This window comes from Mytilus trossulus, chromosome 13 (assembly GCF_036588685.1).
Source record: "Mytilus trossulus isolate FHL-02 chromosome 13, PNRI_Mtr1.1.1.hap1, whole genome shotgun sequence".
Lineage (NCBI taxonomy): Eukaryota > Metazoa > Mollusca > Bivalvia > Mytilida > Mytilidae > Mytilus > Mytilus trossulus.
The window spans coordinates 16,635,514-16,657,030 of NC_086385.1; the positions used below are offsets into that span (position 1 = coordinate 16,635,514).

Sequence of the window (21,517 nt, forward strand, 5' to 3'; positions counted from 1 at the left end):
ATGACCGAGCTCAGTGAATGTCTAAAAATCTAGAATATATACATGTACTTACATCTAAAGGTGTGTCATCTGGAATTTCTCTCAGTATAACTGTACACCTGTTATGATTGGGTCGGCATTTTTCTCCATCTTCATGGACTTGGACATTAGGCAATTCTAAATAGAAACAAATTGTAAATTACGTTTAAATTACTAAAACAAACTACACACAAACTTTACAAATAACTTTTCCATAGAAGTATCTCATTGGTTAGAGATTATTCATCAATAAATAATCAGTCCACTACTTTGTAAATTAATCATTGATACTTCATTGGAAAAAAGTTTATAACTGGATTGTTGCTGAACACTGAATTAAATTGATTGTTGGTGTAAAATTCCACCCTAAAAAGCCCTTTTGGCTATATTGTGGCAGCCTGAGTTGTTATTAGTCAGTTCCAGGAGAAAAATATCACATTCGTAAGAAAACTGACAACCATGTGGAGGGCTCAAACTCACAATCTTAGTGGTGACAGGCTTGTGATACATTAGATGGGACTACTTAGAATACTTGGCCATGTCCCCCTGTCCCCGGTCCCCCTTACTGAAATAGAGGAAAGTGTCTGCTATTTGGGAATCAGTGATATTTGTAATACTGATATTATGCAACAATCACTTTTCCTAAATGACTTTAAAGTTTCACAGGAACATCTGTAATGTCAAGTTATTGAAGACAAATATCAATGAATAGTGATATATTTAAGCATGATAAGGTCTATAACATTTAACTCCCCATACCCGTTACTCTTAAGCTTGGACCATTCAAAACCTAAAATTAAGCCCATTTAATCAGACTGAACCATTCAAACTTGTCATCATAAATAAAGTCTATCACACATACTACCTATCATAAAAAAATATGTTTATCAAAAACAAAAAAATCCTTCATTTACATATGTTAATAAGAATATTCTTGCTCTACATTTCTGTATTGTCATTCAGAATTCGAACATGACATGATATTCAATAGCCCAGAGATATTTTAGGATTGTAGGTTTAAACAACAGATGTGACAATATTCTAAATTTGTCATGGTAACAGATGTTACTATCGGAGGCTAGAATATATATTCTTGTTATTTGTATCTACATAAATGATTTGACTTTTATATAACATTATTTTTCCATGAACTCGTGAACTTCTTGTAAATGTTATCTTCATCTACTGTGGAATCAATTTTTTTTAGTGGATTGAGGGAAAATTTTCCAGAGTTCTTATTTTTTCTCTCTCTAAGAGTCCTTAAAACAATCTATGGTTCTCACTCTTACCTCTATTGCAAAAACCAAAAGTGTGTCAGTCTTGTGTAAAATTTTGATGGTCAAAACCTTAGGACTAATCAATGTATAAATTACATAGTTTGAAATGGCACTATAATTTTAAGTTGATGGGTCTGCAACTTCATGTTTTAATATCTTGATACAATTCTTTTTATCTTGATACAGGACACAGAGAGCATTTGTTTTAGTCTACTATTGTAGACGGGGCATAAAAACAATGGTAACACTATCAATACTAACCTTTGATTAACTCAATTATAAGTTCAAGGTCCTTTGTCAACTGTGATATCTGGTCTAATTGGGCCACTGTTGCTATGGGAACATACTGATCAGCGTCCATCTGTGACTGTAGATATCTATCACTGGCTAGATTCTCTCTACAATGAATCATATAACAACAGATATAAAGGAGCTGTTTACTGTTGTCTGGCAACTGATTACACAATTTATAGAATGATTCTACTGTATAGCGGGCAATTTTCATAGGTGTAAATTTTTGTTTATTTTCAAAAAAAATCTGCCAATTATGCAAAGATATTGATAAAAGTTTGAAATCTGCCAAAATAATAACCCCAAAATATTTTGTTAACCTTTTTAATGAAAATCACAAAATTTTACACCAGCGAAAATAACCTGCTATACGGGATCATTTGCATAACTACTCAGATGAAACTTCATAAACAGGAAGACATGACTTGTTTTCTATGAATAAAACTAATTAAGACCAACAATTATCAGTCTGATATGCAAGCAGGATGAAGCAATTTCAAATTAAATGGGGAATGAATCAAGGATGCCAACCGCCTTTTGACACAATTAGTTACTATCAAATTTTCCATTATTTTGAAAAGTTTTCAGTAATCATTCTAAAATTTGACTTCGACCATAATACTGTAGCTTTGATTGCAAAATCGGTAAAAGTACAGAAAAATCGTAAAGGTTGGTATCTATGGGAATGTGTCCCAGTTGGTGCCAGCACTAACATTTAACATTATAAGCTACCCAAATCTGTACTTGATCTGAGATTTGTGGTAATTTTACTGTTTTTGATGAATGTGTCGGCTATGGTCAGATTAACCTTGACCGTTTGTTATACTAGAACATAAAATTGGCGATAAAACACTTCCATGAGCTGAGACTTACCTTGAAAGACAAGCCTCTAGTTGTGTTTTTATCATGTGTCGTTTGCGCTCTTCAGCATCCATTCCTGCTAATGGGTCTTCACCATTATCTGTAATAGATAAGTATTCACTATAAATCTCACTTTTAATGTGTGTTAGTGACATGACTGACATCAGATATTAAATTGCTCACATCCACTTCATTTGATATATGGTGGATGGTTGTCTTATTGACAATCCCACCACATCTCCTTATTTCTATATAAAATTCTCAATTTGATTCATGGGGGGGGGGGGGGGGGGGGGGGGATAATCAAATGGGAGAATGAGTCAATGCCAGAGCAATAGATGCCCCCTTTAAATAAGCCAATGTATCAATTTTTGACATAGCTAAATCAAAATATTTTTCTACATGCAGCTACAAATTTCACCCAGAAAAACACCTATTATATAGGATTAAATCAATCAAGATGGCCGTTTAGGTAAACAACAATGGGTAGGAATTAAACTTTCGCAACTTCAGTCAATTTAAAGTGATCATATGATAAGCATTAATTTTAACTTTTCTCACAGACTGTCTGTTGATAAGACTAAGAGTCAAATTTGCTAATTCAGCAATTTTTCGAATAATACATGTTTTATTATGAAGTGTTAAAATAAATCATGTCACTTTTCCATTATATGACGGCCATGCTCTTTCCAACCTTTTGTAAAAAGTGTTGGAACAAAAACCACAATATAATAATCAATCTGTATTGAACATTCTGTTAGTGATTTATGGATCCTCAGGGATTCAAACTGATCATGAAAACTACACTTTTCCTATGTCTGACAGTATCATTTCATTAAAATGATGACATTAAATTACAAGTCCCGAAAGATTCAGCGCTAAAATCTGCCGACAAAATGAATGTCAATTTTCATAAAACATGTAAGAGATTATAGAACTGAGGCACTACATAAATCTTCTAAACCTTGACTTAGTTCATACGAGACATTCATCAAAGCTCAATAGCGTAATTAATAATGACATTTTATAAAGTACATTCAAACCTTGTTAAGTCGTCTAATGTATTGCCAAATTAAATTCTATCATTTTTTTTTAAAAAGTGCATTTGTACAAAGTTATCAATTGCCTGATAGTCATTCGGAAGCTTAAAAAAGACAGCAAAATAAAGTTTAAATTATTCACTTAAAATAATTTATTCCATTTCAAAAGTGCATTGAAAATGGTTATGAAATAAATAAGGAGGTGTGGTATGATTTCCTTAGAGACACTATCTAACAAATTTTGTATATATTTTTTAACTTATTTCACGACAAATAATTCATACAGTGCAGTTTAAACATGTCTACATGAAGACTGAGCGTTTTGTTTTCTCTCCACAAAAATCAAGCATTGTCCAGAATAAGTTTTTCCAGCTAACAGTACAGTGAACAATACCACAAAATAAATGAGGAATACTTTCTACCATTGTAAAATGAAATCATGAAAAGGTAGGTCTTCAGGGGTAGAAAAAAGAATGATCCCGCTAACATGTTTAACCCCGCCACATTATTACTATATGTATGTGCCTGTCCCAAGCCAGGAGCTTGTAATTCAGTGGTTGTCGTTTGTGTATGTGTTACATATTTGTATTTCGTTCATTTTTTTTCCTTCACATAAATAAGGCTGTTAGTTTTCTCATTTGAATTGTTTTACATTGTCTCATCAAGACCTTTTAAAGCAGACTATGCAGTATGGGCTTTGCTCATTGTTGAAGGCCGTACAGTGATCTAATATCGGTGTCATTTTGGTCATTTGTGGATAGTCGTCTCATTGGCAATCATACCACATCTTTTTTATATTATATATATTTTGCAATTTAACAATTATGAATAAATTAAATTAGCTGGCATGTAGGCAAGTTGAACTCAGCTACCCTTGCCTTGTTATAACTCTGTTTGCCATGGAGTGCCTCTGGTATAGATTTTAACAGCTTGTTCTCTGCAGCCAACATTAGACCATCCTCTTACTTACCTATATTGTGGTTTGGCTCATAATTATATCCCATGGCATTATCCAAAGGAGCCTCTGGGAGGGGTGTCTGTGTTGGAGTCACCACCCCTCCCTCACCTGTCCCTACATCTCCATTTGTATACTTATATTCTACAAAAATCAAATTCAGAGAAATAAAGCTGAGAATTACTCGAAGAATTATTCATACTTCCTTTTAGTTCATATAAAAATAGAATAACAATGTGTTTTTTTTTAATTTTCTATGTCAGAAATCTTAACAACAGTGTTGTTTCATTTTTGTCAATGTATGATTTTGATATTTTAATAACAGATCTTTTCATTGGTAGTACTACTAAGGAGATGTTTTTTTAACCTTGACTACAGATGAGGGGTTCACACAGTCAGTCATTGGTAGAGTCTTTTGGATACATTATCTATCAGATATATTGAATATAGATTCCGACTTGAACCATAGTATATTATTTTTTCTGATATCATACATTTCTATCTTTAGACATTTCATTTTGACCTGTATGTAGATAATAATATAATAATTGGTGTTTTAATTATTCCAACATTCATATTAACTTTGCTTTGTACTTGACAGGCTAGCTGAGTCAGAAATTTAATGTGACAGTTCAAACAGTATGCAGAAAAACATGTCAGCCAAACAAGAGTTTATTCTTACTCTAAACCAATCAGTCTTTGGTCTACACTAACTCATGTTGACCGGTGTAGGAGTTCTTTTTTTAATGCTTAAGTTTCCAGGATACAAACAAATCCTGAGCACAGCAGGTTTTGGTACGGACAGTTGTGAACTATACACTGAGCATGTTTTTAATGCTTAGTTTCCAGGTCACAAAAAAATCCTGAGCACAGCAGTTTTTGGTACGGACAGTTGTGAACTATACACTGAGCATGTTTTTGTTCCTATGACAACATACAGGACACATTGAGCCAGTTGTTAGGCCACGGTTTTTAATTTGTTGGTTTACGGATTTTTCGCATAAAAAAGTCGGGTCGGCTGGTCGGAAAAAAAAGAAAAAAAATATCTTTCAAAACAGAAAAAAATATGCAAAATATATATATTTCACCTTACTAACAAAATGTTTGTCTTATCTGCTGTTTTGTCATCATTTCTTAACATTAAGTTCGATGAAATATAATTGATCAGTGATCATGAACATTGCATGACATCGTTTAATAATTTCCTGTAAAATAGGGGGGTTGCACGGACAAAGACGAAATTAAATCGTCATTTCACAAACAAGAAAAACAGATTCGCGTAGCTCTCAATCAATTACAGAAAACTTGGTGAATAATGATAAAAAACTGATAAAGAAAAAAATATAAAAACGTCGTACAAAAATAAGTTTCAACACACGTGTCGAAAAACGTAATAGACTCGTCCACTGGAAAAAACGACAATATCGGGTTAATCAGTTGTCATGCAATCCGGTTTTTATCCCAATGATCGATATTTTTTGTTACCTATGAAACAAGAAAATTTCAAATGATTTGTTAATATTCAGTACTTCCACCTGTCCACATTTGGACAAGTCTATTTCTCTGAGATGATGCATCTTACGACTGATGACAAATAAAGGAAACAAACTTATTTTGTAATTGGTTTTAAACACAGGTTTCGTTCCGCAAAATTATTTGCGCAATAGACATTTCAAGGTCAGTTATAATTGATTTGTCTATTTTTTAGAAACGTAAATTGGAAGTTTTATTTTTCACAACTGAAAGTGTTATCAACTTTGTTAATGAATGCATTTCATTTCATAATAGAAGAAAATTTAAATTTTTTTTCAGGGATAATGCATTTATAATGGTTGGCGGGAATAAAAAAGTGAAAAGTCAATTTTATTTTTATTTTGAAAATCGGCAAAATCGGGTCGGCGGATCCGTAAACCAACAAATAAAAAAAACATGGCCTTAGCTGTGTAGTTTGTATTATGCATGTGGAATGTGAGTTTTATGTGGAAAGTATCAAGGTTTCTAGAATTCAGCAAATCACTAAATCAATGAAAATTGTCCATCATAATTACAGCTGATTTCATGGAGTGTGTAGGCAAAGGTAATTTCTTTGGTTAGCTTGCTTGTTAGCTGAATTATGAAGTCATATTAAGTCAGGTATACCACCCTCCTTTTGAAGTAGCCTAGTTCAACAGATAGATAGATTGGTTATCTGCTAGCAAGCAAGCAAGCTGACAAAGATATTACCTTTGCCGACACATTCAATGAAAGCATCAGATTTGATCCAAAATTAACGACTTACCGTTAACATTAACATTTACATCCCACTGGACATCAGCAGGTTTGTACACTGTAGCATTAGGGTTTAATCCTGGCTTCTGTAACGAAAAGAAAAAGATTTTAGATAAACAAAGGTCCATACCAAGGAAAGAGGGAACATTGATTCGATTCAATGTCATATTTTTGCAAAACAAGGCACGATTGTCTTCAGCTGCATCCGGCCATAGACTTAAATAGTGATAAGTTTACTAAATGATATTCAAGAGCATAACAAATAAAAATGCCAATACAGAAAAGTTTAGGTCTCAAGTTTTTATACTTTTTCTGGTTGACCGTTGACCAAAATTTGTGAGAATAGATTTCTCATGGAATCATCATGTGTGTCCTGTACTTTTAGTAGTCTACATGCCACTTGATCAATATAAGTTTTAAGTCAACTAAAATCAACACACGAGAAGGGGGAAGTGAATTACACAAATACCAGATACATTCAATTTATACCTTGAAGTTTCTTTAAATAGTATTTTAAGCAGAAAAAACATTTTGTTTATTAAAATTAAACAAAAGGTCCTTGAGCATAATTTAAATGTCATTGAAAACTGACAAGTTGTATACAAGAAATATGACGACACGTGTATTGTTAAGATTAGTACATGTATATTGACCTCTACCTGTCTTAAGGTTTTTGTGTCGTGTTTTTACATCTCCTTTTATTGACTACTAATACATTATACTAATATTACATAATAAATGACATGAATACAACATATTTTATTACAGAAACAAAATTTTACATTATTTAATAACGTCACCATGTTTTTTTTGTTAACAGTGACCGCAGACAAACAGATTAAACATATCATGTTTGTTGAAATATTTCTTGTGAACTTCAATAAAATCAATACAATTCACCAAAACATGGTACACATCAATGTACACAAAAGGGTTTATTTTTTAATACAATATAAATGTACATGTATACACATAGTACACATGCATACTAGGGGTTTGTTCATCAATATCCTTTGCTGAAGCCAACTCCGAATCAAGAACAATATTTCCTTATTAAGAAATCTTATCTTTTTTTAATTTAAAGGAACAGGCTGATTTAAGGACCTATTGTTAATTATTCTTAAAACCAACAGAAAATTTTAAGACATACATTTTTCAAACTCACTGTGAGTTAGAGTAGGCTTTTTGTTGCCTACATTTTTCAGTGAGATGGCTTTTTAAGAAAAGACTGATAATCCTTTAGAAAATATTTGTGGTCTGATAAATAGAAACCCCTCCCCCTTTTCTCCTCAATGACATCATCCAAGTATCTCCTTTTAAAGACATAATTTCTTAAGACATACACTAATGTTTAGGATCTCTAATAAATAATTCTTCACCCCCCTTTTTTCTCCACTAAGTCATCATCTGAGCTTCTCCTTTTGAAGACAGATTTCTCAACCCAATCAGCTGTTTTTTTTGTTAGCTCTTTTTAAGTAGAAACTGTATCTTTCTAAGATAAGGAAATCAATAGTTTCATAAATAGACTTAAATCAATATGTCTCCTTTTTCCTCCCCCACAAACAGCAGGTTTAAGTTGATCAAACTGTAATCCTGTTACTTGTCTAAGCTAATCAAAGTAACATGTTGTATTTAATTAAAAAACAATCCAATCAACCTCAACTATAACGCAGCAGTATGTCTTTATGCAACCATATTTAGAAATCTTTTATAGCCTTCAAATTATGTGAATAAAATCATCACAGATACGAACGTATCGTGTACATGTACATGTACCTGGATTGAAATTTTATATGAAATGCTTGTTTTTAAGTTCTATTCCTATGTAAGATACTCAAATCCAAATAAGTATTAAACAGAAAAGAGACTCTTTATATTTACACACCCCCCCCCCCCCTTTTCCCCCAAGTTTGGTAGGTATTTTTATCATTCCTCTGAATTTACAAGGACAACGTCAGACCTCCCGGATCTGAATTGAAAACATGTATTTGATCAACCACCCCCCACCCCACTTTCACCCTTTTCCCCAAGTTTAAAAGGTATTTTTTCAAATCTAATAAAATTGAGGATGATTTCTAGGTAAGATTAATACATGTCTACTCAACATACTAAACACCTCCCCTGAGAAGGAGTTGACCTGAACTGTGGTCTAGTCATAGTTCTTCTAGTCATATTTAAGATCAAATCGTGTATAAAAGTTCCAGATCATTTAACCCTTTCCTCCATAATGACGCCTTTTGACGCCACCCCCTTTACTCCATAATGACGCCTTTTGACGCCTGTGTAGTACCTCAGTTGAAACACTTCGACTACAAAGTGTCTGCAGTTGACTTAATAAAATTTGTATCCAATATGAAAAGGAATATCATAGGAATATCTGACTTAAATTTATTTGATGAAATAGTTGTTTTTCACAATGCTTTAATACTTCAAATCATAAGTTCAGCATTTTATCAAAAAAATCCTATGCGAATCAAGTATGCAAAAAAAAAATTTCAATGGAGGAAAGGGTTAATATGTCTTTTCTCTAACAATTATTCAGTCGCACATGTTTGATGACATAAATGTTAACCTCAATAAAACATTTAAACATTTTATTTCATTCAAGACAACTGAATATATGAAAGTACATCTACATGAAAGCCAAATATAATACTATTAAAGACACTTAAAACAAAGCATATATTAACTGGGTTTTAAATTAGCAGGGACCCACTCGCAAATGGCCACTAAAATTTGGTGTTGGATTCCAAAACTTCTGTTTTTCTTTTATAGAATATATAATGGCTATCAAAGTTTGAGCTGTGGGCTACCATGCCCAAATTTTAACTTCAATCCCTGCATTACAACATCACAAAACTTCAACAGACACATTTTTTGAACCCATTGTGGAGTCCCAGAAAAACATGACTTAGAAAAGTTACCTTGACTGTGACCTCTTCTGTAGGTTCAGGCAGATCATGGTTATTTACCTTGACCTTGACCTCTTCTGTAGGTTCTGGCTGATCATGGTTATTTACCTTGACCTTGACCTCTTCTGTAGGTTCAGGCTGATCATGGCTATTTTGTTTGACACACAGGACATAAGAGTTGGTAGAGTAATAGTATACATCGCCTGGAAGCATTTATAATGGATCCATGCAACTGGTTTTGCAGTCTCACATAAAAAATATTGAATTTGACTTTTGTCAAGCAGTATGTTCCATATTCCACTTTAATGTAGTGTTAAAAGCTGTCAATCACAAATTCTTTTCCAGATTTCTATTAGAACTGATTTAACTATTCAGTGTTCTCGAAATATTTCTGTAAGGTTTTTATTCATGACAATTTTAGGAACAATTCCGAGTTTTATGTTCTTTCGTTCACTTATGGCTATAAACACCTAACTCAAATGCAGTGACATACTTCCAATGAAGGCACAAATTCTGTCTATTTTTTCCTCAATGGAGGTAAAAGTACAATGTTTTTGACAGTTTGATTTTTCAATATTATCACAGAAGGTTGAGAATTACCACGTTTATCTAAATCGTAATCCAACAAGTTCCGTGTGAAGTTAATCCCGATATTTATCAATAAACTTCCTTTTGATACAAAAACAAAAATATATCTCAATTTTTTAAGAATAAAAAATTACCTCTAAATGATTCAAACATAGCTATTAAGTTTGAAAATTCCCTTTTGCTGTTATTAATTTGTCGTGCACAGCTTTATTTGTAATGCGCAATTTTTCAATAGTCATCACTTATAGGTTTCCTTGTAAACTTACTAATTACAGCAGATTTCAGAGCAATTGGTACGTTAAGTTTCACTTCACAGTAGCTTCCTTCTCAATTTATATACAATCGTACAATTCTTTCATTTTTCAGGAAATTGCAATTGTCAAAATCAATCATTGCAAGCATGTTTCAGAAAGAAGCGCATAAATATTCTAAATGGACTGGGAAATGAAAAAGAAAAATATACCACCAGAAATTATTCAGGTCTTTTTGCAAGTGTGAATTTTTTTTAAATTATTCAAATCCTACTTTAGGAGTTAACAAGTTAAAAGATATTAAATGAACAATTTTCGTGACAGCTGTCCAGCTGTCTAAAGTCACGGATGTCTGCCCCTTGTCATAATATTATAGTCACGTGTTGTGGAATTTTTATCACCGGGGACCTTAATCAACCACCAGGAATATCTGTGTCACCAGTTGATTAAGAAATTTCGTGATATCTGTGTATCCTAATACAAGTGGTCATGCTCCCCTTTAGATCACAGATAACACGTAATGTTATAGTTAGTAACGACAACAATCTATCTATAGGTAATCCTCCACTAACATTCAATCAGCTGTGTATAAAATACACTGACGTCTCCTCTAAGTGTAAATGCACATATCAAACTGCCAAAATATCCATTTCTTTTTCTTAAGAATATTGTCAAGAAATATAATGACTTTCCAGAAAAATTGTCAAGTCAGCTAAATGTTAATCTTTTAAAAAGACTTAATGTATTGATTATAAATGTCTTGCTTCAGTAACAAATTCCGTTCTATTTCCAATCCACCAAGATGTTTCTCTACGTCCAAAAAGATATCATATCCTCATGTGCATCATTTGCACAATTTTTTCACCATTTGTCAAAGGCTACAGAAAGTTTGTTAATTATGACTGAACACCCCTTTGGCATAAACAATTACGATTCTGCCCGCAGGCCCTGGTTAATGTGTACTAACAAATTCATTAACTGTACAAGCTTTCTATTATCTCTATATCCATGTACAGAAGGTTACACGAATTATAAATCTATTGTCTTAATAACTCCTTTTGATATACTGTGAGGTATTAGATTCAGGTGAATTCAGTCAATATTTTGTCGACATATGGTCAAAAATTCTCCAATGAAATGTCACAAGGAAAATAATGTCTTATTCAGCAAATATAGCAATCTAATAAAATTACGACGTAGAATGTCTAAAGAAAATATATATCTCTTTTGTAAAAATACCTCATGAAATCTAAAATATATATAAATCTTATTTACAAATCCGATACATTTTGTTATAATTACCAATTGTTACAGAAATAAGACATTATTTATTGTAATTCTGCAGCATCCTAGACAGAGAACGCAAATACAGCAATCATGCAGACACTATTTCAATTCGATTTCCTACCATATGGATACAAATTTCAAACTTATCTAGTATCTTTAACATTTGTTTACTCCTGATCCTGTTATTCAAGCATGTATCCTAAACGTTCCAAATTGTAAAACATATTAATGTTAGATGGTCACTTATGTATTATTCCTGTTTTGTAAGAATGTAAAAAATTATACACAATCAGATTCACGTATCAAGATTGCAAAGCAAATCGTCCGCAGCGTGTTAAAATCAATAATGTCCTTTTCATAGCCTCGTTAATTGCTGTCCTTCCAAAATTTATCCGCATAAAAAAAGATCACAAACTGGTCAAATCCCTGCTTTGTCAAGCACTTGTTTTCATTAATCCAATACACAACAGTGTCAAATCAAAAGACACACGAGTTATAGAAAATCTATAACGTAACGAACGAAAACAGTAAAGTTATCAAGAGTGTGGGGTGCCATTCAAAATGATTTCTACCAAAACAATATGTATAATAAAAAGTGTGTGAAAAATTTAAGTATCAAATAACATGAAAAACAATTTTGATTTGATGCAAGAGTCTAGTGTTAATTAAATACACAAAGATATATAGGCCTCTGCTAAATCAATACTATTTTCTTCACAGAATTGCCTGATTGTCACATGTGTTAGGTCATTAGAATTTTAGTACCCGGACATCCATTCATTCTGAGTGGGAGTATTTTATATCGTAACTTCAATGACGTAAAAGGATACTTTAAGTTATTTTCAGTCTTCCGCTATGGATATTGTCTTGAAAAGCTCATTCATTAAAATTCATTCAGGTAAAACTGGAACCGTACAGAGGAAATCCGATTGGTTCACTTCGCGTGTGAAATTGATTTAAGTGGCCATGAAATAGGATAGAAATATTTTTTTCAATACAACAATAATGTATTTATAGTGTAAAATTTCAAGTCAGGGTCAATTAGGATTAACTCAACTATCAGCTGACAACTGAAGGTCATAAAACAAACAAAAATCTATAAATCCATATTTCAATTCTGTTGGTTTGTTATTATCAGTTCTACCTTGTATTGAACTTCAGTCCTTAAAATGAATGGCTTGCAATGAAAATTACTGCTCATATAATCTGGCTGTGAAATTTTGGTTAGAAAATGATTAATCTGACACTGGGGGAGGTTCGGACGAACCTTCTGTCCGAACCTCCCCCTTGAAAACAAATATGCACTGTTAAAGTCAATGGTCTGTTTGAATTGTGACTGTTAAAGTAGAGTTTATGAGTCCAATAACCCCCCCGCCCCCTTTTTGGAAATTCCTGGCTACGGACCTGAACAAAAGAATGGCCTAAAATTGAGATACATGGATACAGAGAATTTCTAAAATTTTGGTTAAAAATATATAGTTCTGTCACCTGCATTTTAACTCCCTCCCCCCCCCCCCCCCCCCCCCCAATTTTTCTTTTAAGAAATCATTTAATCACACGGTTTGTTTAAATGAAAATCATCTATCAATATATCAATATATTACTTCCTATTAGAGCTATATTTAATTTCATGTTTATTGCATGTCCTTAACAGTTTATTTTAGACCAACTCAGTGACACATTGGGCCTAAGAGTAGATATATCTATTTTTTATCAGACAAGTCGATGACGAATACAGATATTTTCATATTTATTATATGAATGGATTAAGTTATTCTTATACACAGATCAATAATATCTAGAAAACTTTTTATACATCACAGGAAATTGATAACAGCTGATCCTAGCAAAACCATCTCTTACAACTGGACAGCTTTTGTATTTTTAGAACCTTACTGACTGACAGCAGAGCTTTTGTTTTTTTGGAAAGGCTTGAAAGGGGAAATAAATTGATAATAAATTTAAAGATTTTAAATACAGAAGAAAAAAACAGCAGTATTTCCATTTAGGCATTCATTATTGATATAGTCCAACAGCTATTTTAAATTTAGAAATAAAGATTTTCAGAAGAAAAAACTCATTATTTCCGTAGGTCAAGTCCAATGTTTGCAATTTCAGTATAACCTTGTTTGATCAAGTAGGTAAATACATGCATCACATATACTAGTAGGGGCCCTCAAGTGAAACAAAATCATGATAAATTAAAATTAAGATATTTAGATCTACATCTTTGAAAGTCTTGTACTGTTGGAACCTGTGATGGTACAAATAAAAATAAACTAGTTTCCTGATTCCATGTAGTAAAAAATATGTAAGTAAAACATTATAACTTATGAGCGGTCAACTTCGATGGTTCTTACCCCCAAAATACATCTATAAAATATGACAGGGCAGGATTTAAAGATAAGATTAGGTAGGAAAAAGAACTATATTTCTTGCCTTTCTTATTACAGTAAATGTGTGTGATCAATATTATAGACTGTCAGACCAATGAAAACAGTCCTTTATGTTCCTGACCAAAGGAGACTTGGTAATGCAGGTAATAGCTTATGTCCTAATGTATGTAAAGCAAAACTTTTTTTGGCTTGCTTGCTTTGTTTGTGAAATTGTTTATACAAGCTTTGTAAATAAGATTGACATCCTTAAACAATATATATAGGCATAATTTAACCTGTATATATAATATTTGAATTTAAATGGGGGTTATCCTAATGATTGTGCAATATATAAACAAAGCAAGCAAGCCAACTAAAGTCTTGCTCTACATGCTTTAGGAAATTAGCTGTAAAGTATCACAAGTTAAATACCTAGTATACATGTAGTATCATAAGCTTAATAAGAAAACAAAACAAAGACTACTTATACATTTTGTTATAGCTTTAGCTAATTAACTGCCTCACTAATAATACAACATTCTCCCCATTTCCCTCCATATTTAGATAATGTTCTAGTACAAATTGACAATTTCTATCAATATAACAAGAAATCAATTTTTGCAATTATTCTGCACCTGTTGCCTCTGCTAATTTGACAAACTGAAGAGCAACTGACTTTTCCTATAAGATCTTTCCCCAAGGCAAATTATAAATCAAAATGACGGAATCTATGCGCCGAAATTTTTCCTTGCATCAGCATAAAATTTAACGGAGATAGATTTTTAAATAAAAATTGCCATGAGAAATATCACAATTAAACTGCAGAATTCAACATGTGATAATTTTCTCTGTCTATTGATTTTTTCCACACTATACTTTGTTCCCAAAGGCATTTAAATATCTGATATGCAGTTATACCATGTTTATTGGCACATTATAGAATATTCATGTAATAGCATATTTTTTAAGTTGAAGATTGACTTTTTATGTATTAAAATCAGAATTTGAAGGGAGATAACTTGTAATGTTTTTTTTAATACACGAAGGGACAAAACTTGTCAGGGTTTTTAATAACTTAAGGGAGATAACTTGTCTTGAGTTTTTTAAATATTTGAAGGGAGATAACTTGTCTTGGGTTTTTACATGTTTGAAGGGACATAACAAATTGTTTGAGGCATTAAAAGGGAGATAACTGTTTTATTGATATAATCTCACAGTGACAAACTTCATGTACCAAGCAGCCTATAGTAACTTTATATGTCTACTTATTCGGGATGAAAAGTCCAAAAATGTTTCGGGACTACTGAATTAAAGCTTCTAGGAAGTTCATAGAAGCAGTCATCCTTACTCAATTTCTAGGTGTATAAAACACAAGGTTTGACTCCCTGAAATTTCACATTGGGCATTAAAATCCATGAAAATTAGAGGCATGCATTTGGCTGTGCAGGATGTATTCAGCCACTAGTCCCAGGACCTAGACTAGAAAATCTTTATTTAAACTAGAATATCAGAATATTGGTTTTTGGTATAGGTTTTGGAAAAGATTTTGGTGCAGGTTGTCACATGTTACTGAAAAAAGACTCAAAGTTTCAAATTTTGGAAATGGACAGAAAATTACACAATCAGATTGTAATTATCAATTTAGAAATATTCATGTAGGTGTACAACTTTAACCTAAGGACCATGTTTCTGTTTAGTTTCTATGGAAATGGGTTTACTAATGGTCTAAATATATACAAATTTATATGAATTAGAAAAGTATATACTGTAAGGTCTTAGAATCTTATTTCTTGTTATTGCAATACTCATTCAGTTGCCTTTATAAATACATCAAAATAAACTCTGAATATATATATGTACAGTATTATGAATAGGGTGTAGACTAGTACTTTACAGGGAGTTGTCATAACATCTTTCCATGCTATATAAGGAACATGTTTGTTAAGTACACCCTAGCTATAATCTTTTTTTTGGGTAAAAATAGTGACAACAAATGCTTATCTACTTTTTTCAATTGACTGTAATTGCCAGTCTTTTGATTAAACAAAAGAAATCGCATGCCCACTCCTATGGGTGGGCAGAGTGGACAAGCTAGAAATTTTCCCCACCTGGTGCCCACTCCCACTGTGGACGGGTGGACAAAGCAAAATGTACTTCTGAAAGATAAGCATATTTCCACAAGAAAAATTAACAATCCAGGTCATTCAAAATTAAACAGGAAATATATTTAAATTATTAATGAAGAAGAACATACTTGAAAGTTGTAGCAGTGAGGGAAGAATTTTTAAAAATATGCATGTAATGTGAATTCATACTCTGACATTTGATGGTTTTTTAGTGAGGTAAATTTAATGAATACAGGTAAACCACAAAATTAAATGTTGAACCCAGTCCATGTGCTGCTACTATCACGAAATAATTAACCCACAAATGCAAAATGTACTTAATTCACAAAATTTGCTGACCTGTTGCAAAGGGACATACATTAACTCTATAATTGTTAAAGTAATTGCTACCCAAATTTGTTTTTGATTTGAGTTTTGTGGTAAGTAGCATAGTGCAAACATTTCATAACATTTTGTTTAAGAAAACATAAGTTAGAGAACAGAATCCAATTTTGGGACCTACAGACGGAAAAGATAATCCTAAATGCCCCATCTGCTTCGGCTGGCCATAAAAATGGCATATTATTCCTCCATAGAAGTTGTACAATTTTCCCCATAGCGCTGATGGCATTGGTAGTAAAGTATATAAATTTCATATTCATGTTATTACTTTGATATTGTCAAATGATTGTGAAAGCGCTTTTGAGATCTGTTTCTGATTAGAATCGTCACGTGTTTGTAAACACATGATCAAAAAGTTCCTTTCTGGTTGAAAATGTCAAAATTGCACATGAAAAAAACTTTTTTTTAAAATCCCATTTAATTTAAGGCCCCAAAGCACAAATATTTTACTCAAAGAGAACAAAGTCAAGTTTTATGACCCAGAGCACAGGACTGGACTCATCATAGTTTTTCACCTGGTAGCCTAACGATATGAATAGCTACCATTACTGATTTCTTAACATCATGGCTTTTGGTTAAGTACCAGACATACCTCAAACTGTAAGACAGTTTCTGAACCATCCCACTGCACCAAATAATCTGCCGACTGGACCGGTGTTGTTGTTAACTCAGCGCCCCCAGTGGTTCCCCGGTCTGACGTCATCAGGGCGGCTGAGCTTTCTCCGTAATTATCCTTCAGTTCCACCTACAAATACAAAATTCAAATGCAATTGATTGGTTATAGGGTGCTGAATGTCTAGTGGTAAATAAATATTACATGCAATTTCAGGACATTCGTTCATTGTATAAAGCATGTTACAAATACGTTTCTAGATCAACATGTGTTTGTACATGTGCATCACAGTATTCTTCAGATGTTCTAGTGTTAACCCTTTCACCGATTGCTGCCCTGACAGAAGCTACTCTGAGATTATGAACATAAGAATGTATCAGGCAACATTATCTTCACTTTTAACATAGAGTTGAGTTCAGTTTATTTCTAACTCAAAATAGGGTGGGACAGACATTTTTTTTTTGGCCAAATGTTGAAGAAAGCAGTAAGACCTATAATGCTCTATTTGGTCTCTGGTGGAGAGTTGTCTCATTGATAATCATACCACATCTTCTTACATAAATATTTTTGAAATACTTCTGATGAACATTTTTACTTTTATCATTTTTGGCATTTTGATACACAGCTCAAAACCTTAACATCCTATAAATAAGAATTGCTGTTATTTTGAGAAACAATAGTGGAGAGAGCAAACTTTCAGGCAATATGCAGAAGCATTTCAAAAATATATATGTAAGAATATGATAGCGGTTTCAAAAAAATTTCACAACTCCTGTGATGAAATGAACATTTTGCCACCATTTTTTTTCAAATCAATAACATAGGGAAATAATCCAATCATTTAAAATACGGATAAACCCAACCCATAGACAACTCTGACCATGGCAAGACGAACCTCACAACTCAAAATCATAGCGCAAAAAATAAAATGGAAAAAAATAATAAAATGAAAATACTGACCTACCTACCCTATTTTTTGTGATGATGTAACCTTAAACAGACTGATATTTTTTTTGGTCTTAGGAGGGTCAGCTTCGTGCATCAATAAACAAATTTTACCACACACGTGAGGTCACACATTATGAAGTAGTAAAATATTGTTTAACGTTGTTGTTTACTCCAGAAGATTCGACTACATTGTGTATTTATAGATAGAGGTTACCTGTGAAATCTAATTGCTAAAATAGAGAGGACAAATCCGATACTCTACGGGATTGAAGGACATTTACTAGGTTTGGATTGTCCTAACCAATCAATAAACTTTAATTATTCACGTCTTGTGATATCTTCCAATCAGGTAGCAAGAAAAATTCAACGCACTTACTTTAAAAGTGACACTAACAAAATTCAAACTTAATCTGTGTTTTGTGGTGATTAGCATTGATTACATGTTTCATATTTATATTTGGTTATGACAAACTTAAGTTAGAGAATTGAAACCAATTTAGGAACGTACAACCAGACAAGGGAGAAACTTATTGTCTCCTCTGCTACAGCAGGGGCATAAAACATCAAAGAATCACAACATGTTAAACCAAATACGTTATATGGGGATGAAGTCCCCAATTATGGTAGAAAATCAATAATAAAAAAAAAAAAAATTTGGGAACATTTCCTGAATTTTTCTTTCTACTAATGAACTCAAAATCGTTAAAAAAAAAATTCAGATCTACTTCCTGTTCTGGTTTTCCCCGCATTCGCACAGAAATCTGTCTTGTTTGCATGAGACTTTGAAAACAAATATATATATTTATAAGTCTAGTAAAATATAAGATTGGAGCTCAATACAAGTTCATTTTTAATAATTGTTTGATATGAAAAAAACGTTCAACTGATGAAAGCTTTTCTTTTGTTTACATTGAATATGACGTCATAACTTAAAGAACATCACAGCTAAATCCCTAACAACAGAACCAAAATCGGGAATGTTATGGTATTTCCGTTTCTTTTATCAACATGCTTCAATTAAAAAAAATACATACAGACTTCGTACCCATTCACAGGTTATGCTTGCCTCATATTAGTCAATTCTGAGAATCTAAAACATCAACATTTTTTTCAAAATTAGTTATTTGCCAACATAAACAATTTTTGTTTCTGACATCACTTCCCAAAAAGTTTGACCCGAAACTCATCAAGTCATCTTCTGGTTGCTGATAAAACTAAGATATCCTTCAAAAGGCCCAAAAACAGCCGGATATATCAGGTCATGCATAGGAATATTGTAAAGTATCAGCTGCTCGACACAATACGAAGGACTTTTTGATCTCATTCACTGCGCTCACTTACACTAGACAAAAAGCTTCATAATCTGGCTCTCAGCTGATATTTTTTTCAGAATCAACATGAAGACAACCTTATAATCGGTACGTACATGTAGATCCAGCATCGTCTACAAAAATGTATGTATGAACCATTTTGTATTAGCAGCTCAATAACAAAGGGGGCATAGGCACCCTATCCACCCTAAAACCATCTCTGCCTTTGAAATTGTTTTGAATGATGTAAAATTCACCAATAAACATAGGTTTTACCAGGTTATTCATTCACAAAAAGGAAATAGAAATGAATATATAATAGTAAAGTGCTTCTTGGAATCTGAAGGCCCCTTACATCATTTACTTTTAACATTTTCCCAAACCCTATTTTATTACTTCCAGATGTTTTCAGACTCAATTTATAAACAACTTATAACTTTATTATGATTTTTAATGTCAAATAAATGATATGATTTACAAAATTGACAGAAAACTTGGTCTGTTTACGGTTTGTTTTGATATCCCCAAAGCTTGGTGATCTAAATGCATAATTAATTAGATGATATTGTTTTGGTCATAAATGTGTATTTGCATAGGAAGCTTTGACATTAATGTGTGAAATTTACCTGAACAACAACCATTTTGCGAAATATATTGTCCAAAAATACGTTAAAATGTATCAAAATTCTAAATTTCCATGGAGGCCGCCATTTTGTCTGACGACATACGAATTTCCGCTTTCCATATGAAAAGCATGCTTGCGGATGTTTCGTGTAAATTCATCAATAAAACAACTCAGTGTCAAAATCCCAGGTCAAAGTTCAAAGCAGTTACCACTAGGAATTGTCTTTGAGTAGTGACAACTGCTCACTTACACACCAACACAAAAACAAAATCGAATGAAATTGCGAAAGATGACCTCGATACAGGCGGGTCAAAACCCGTTAATTTCCTCGTTAATCATTTAACCAAAATTATCGACATGTGCAGGTTATGTGCTTCGAATGTAGTGAATTCTCTACGTCGTATATATAACAATTATTTGTGCAACGTTTAGTAAAATATCAGTGAAGTAAATACACACGTGACACGAGGTGTATTACCTCAAAAGACATGGCGTCTTACACACATACTGGCCTATCACGCTTAAAAATATTGAAACTTACTGTTGTCCCTTAACCCTCCAGTTTAAATTTGTAAATAACACGAATGTATTCCCTTTAATCTACAAGCCGTATTGGGTGACTACACGAAAACCTAAGGGTTTAGGGAGTCTTGGGGCGAAATACGGCAAGATATTCACAAGGTTGCAGAACGATCTATCGCCACAGTAGTCACATGGGCCGCATATATCCAACATGGCAACCGCGATGTGGGACGTGTTGATTTTTTTTTATTTATTTATTGAAAATAGACATTTGGAGATAAAATTATTCAACATTTAATTTAAAAATTGGTACAGTAGATCAACTAGGATAAACAAGATGCTCAATAAGAACTTGGTGATCGTCCAAGTTATTTTTGATTTGGCGGGAGAGGGGCGGTTCTATCATGACGCTGTGCGGTAAGGAGGCCATGAACGGGTTTACTTAGATATACAACTACACTTAATATTAGATGATAAATATATGCAATGATGAAACATATTTTAGAATTCATTAGGTAAATTATTTTATAAATTTTATTTGTGAAAATACATGAGTCGTACCTGAGACAAATTTTCTTTAATTTATTTTAAACAATTTTGTGGTCCTTCAAAAAGAAAATGTTCAAAGAAATATTGTAATAATATGAATTTTGATTATAAAGATAGCAAATTATCAATAGCTCTTTGTCTTTTGAGATTTATAAATTCTTTGCATGGTGATCATCTTGTATTCTTAATTTCGGTAATATATTCCTTATCGGTTACCTTTGGTTGCCTCTAAATCATTTCATTCCCTGTTCCTTTTATGGATTGCCATTAAGATGGAAACATAATCGAGTTATCTCTCTTTAAACCTTTTAAAATATTGC

General features: G+C 32.6%; 1 protein-coding gene across 3 annotated transcripts in view; it reads right to left on the minus strand.

The window, feature by feature from the left end:
* The window catches only part of LOC134695307 (la-related protein 4-like), a 42,445-nt gene extending 21,592 nt beyond the window's left edge, over nt 1-20,853 (minus strand). For 2 of the 3 annotated variants that reach the window (XM_063556531.1, XM_063556530.1), the window contains exons 1-7: nt 20,128-20,608; nt 17,223-17,375; nt 6,721-6,796; nt 4,458-4,586; nt 2,460-2,547; nt 1,557-1,693; nt 53-156 (exon numbers count right to left, since the gene is read on the minus strand). In XM_063556531.1, coding sequence (XP_063412601.1) covers nt 53-156; nt 1,557-1,693; nt 2,460-2,547; nt 4,458-4,586; nt 6,721-6,796; nt 17,223-17,375; nt 20,128-20,142 — 702 coding nt within the window. In that variant the 5' untranslated portion in view covers nt 20,143-20,608. Of the gene's footprint in view, nt 1-52; nt 157-1,556; nt 1,694-2,459; nt 2,548-4,457; nt 4,587-6,720; nt 6,797-17,222; nt 17,376-20,127; nt 20,609-20,667 lie in introns of those variants that run through there. The other variant, XM_063556532.1, reaches the window with a different exon arrangement.
* Nucleotides 20,854-21,517: the final 664 nt, after the last annotated feature.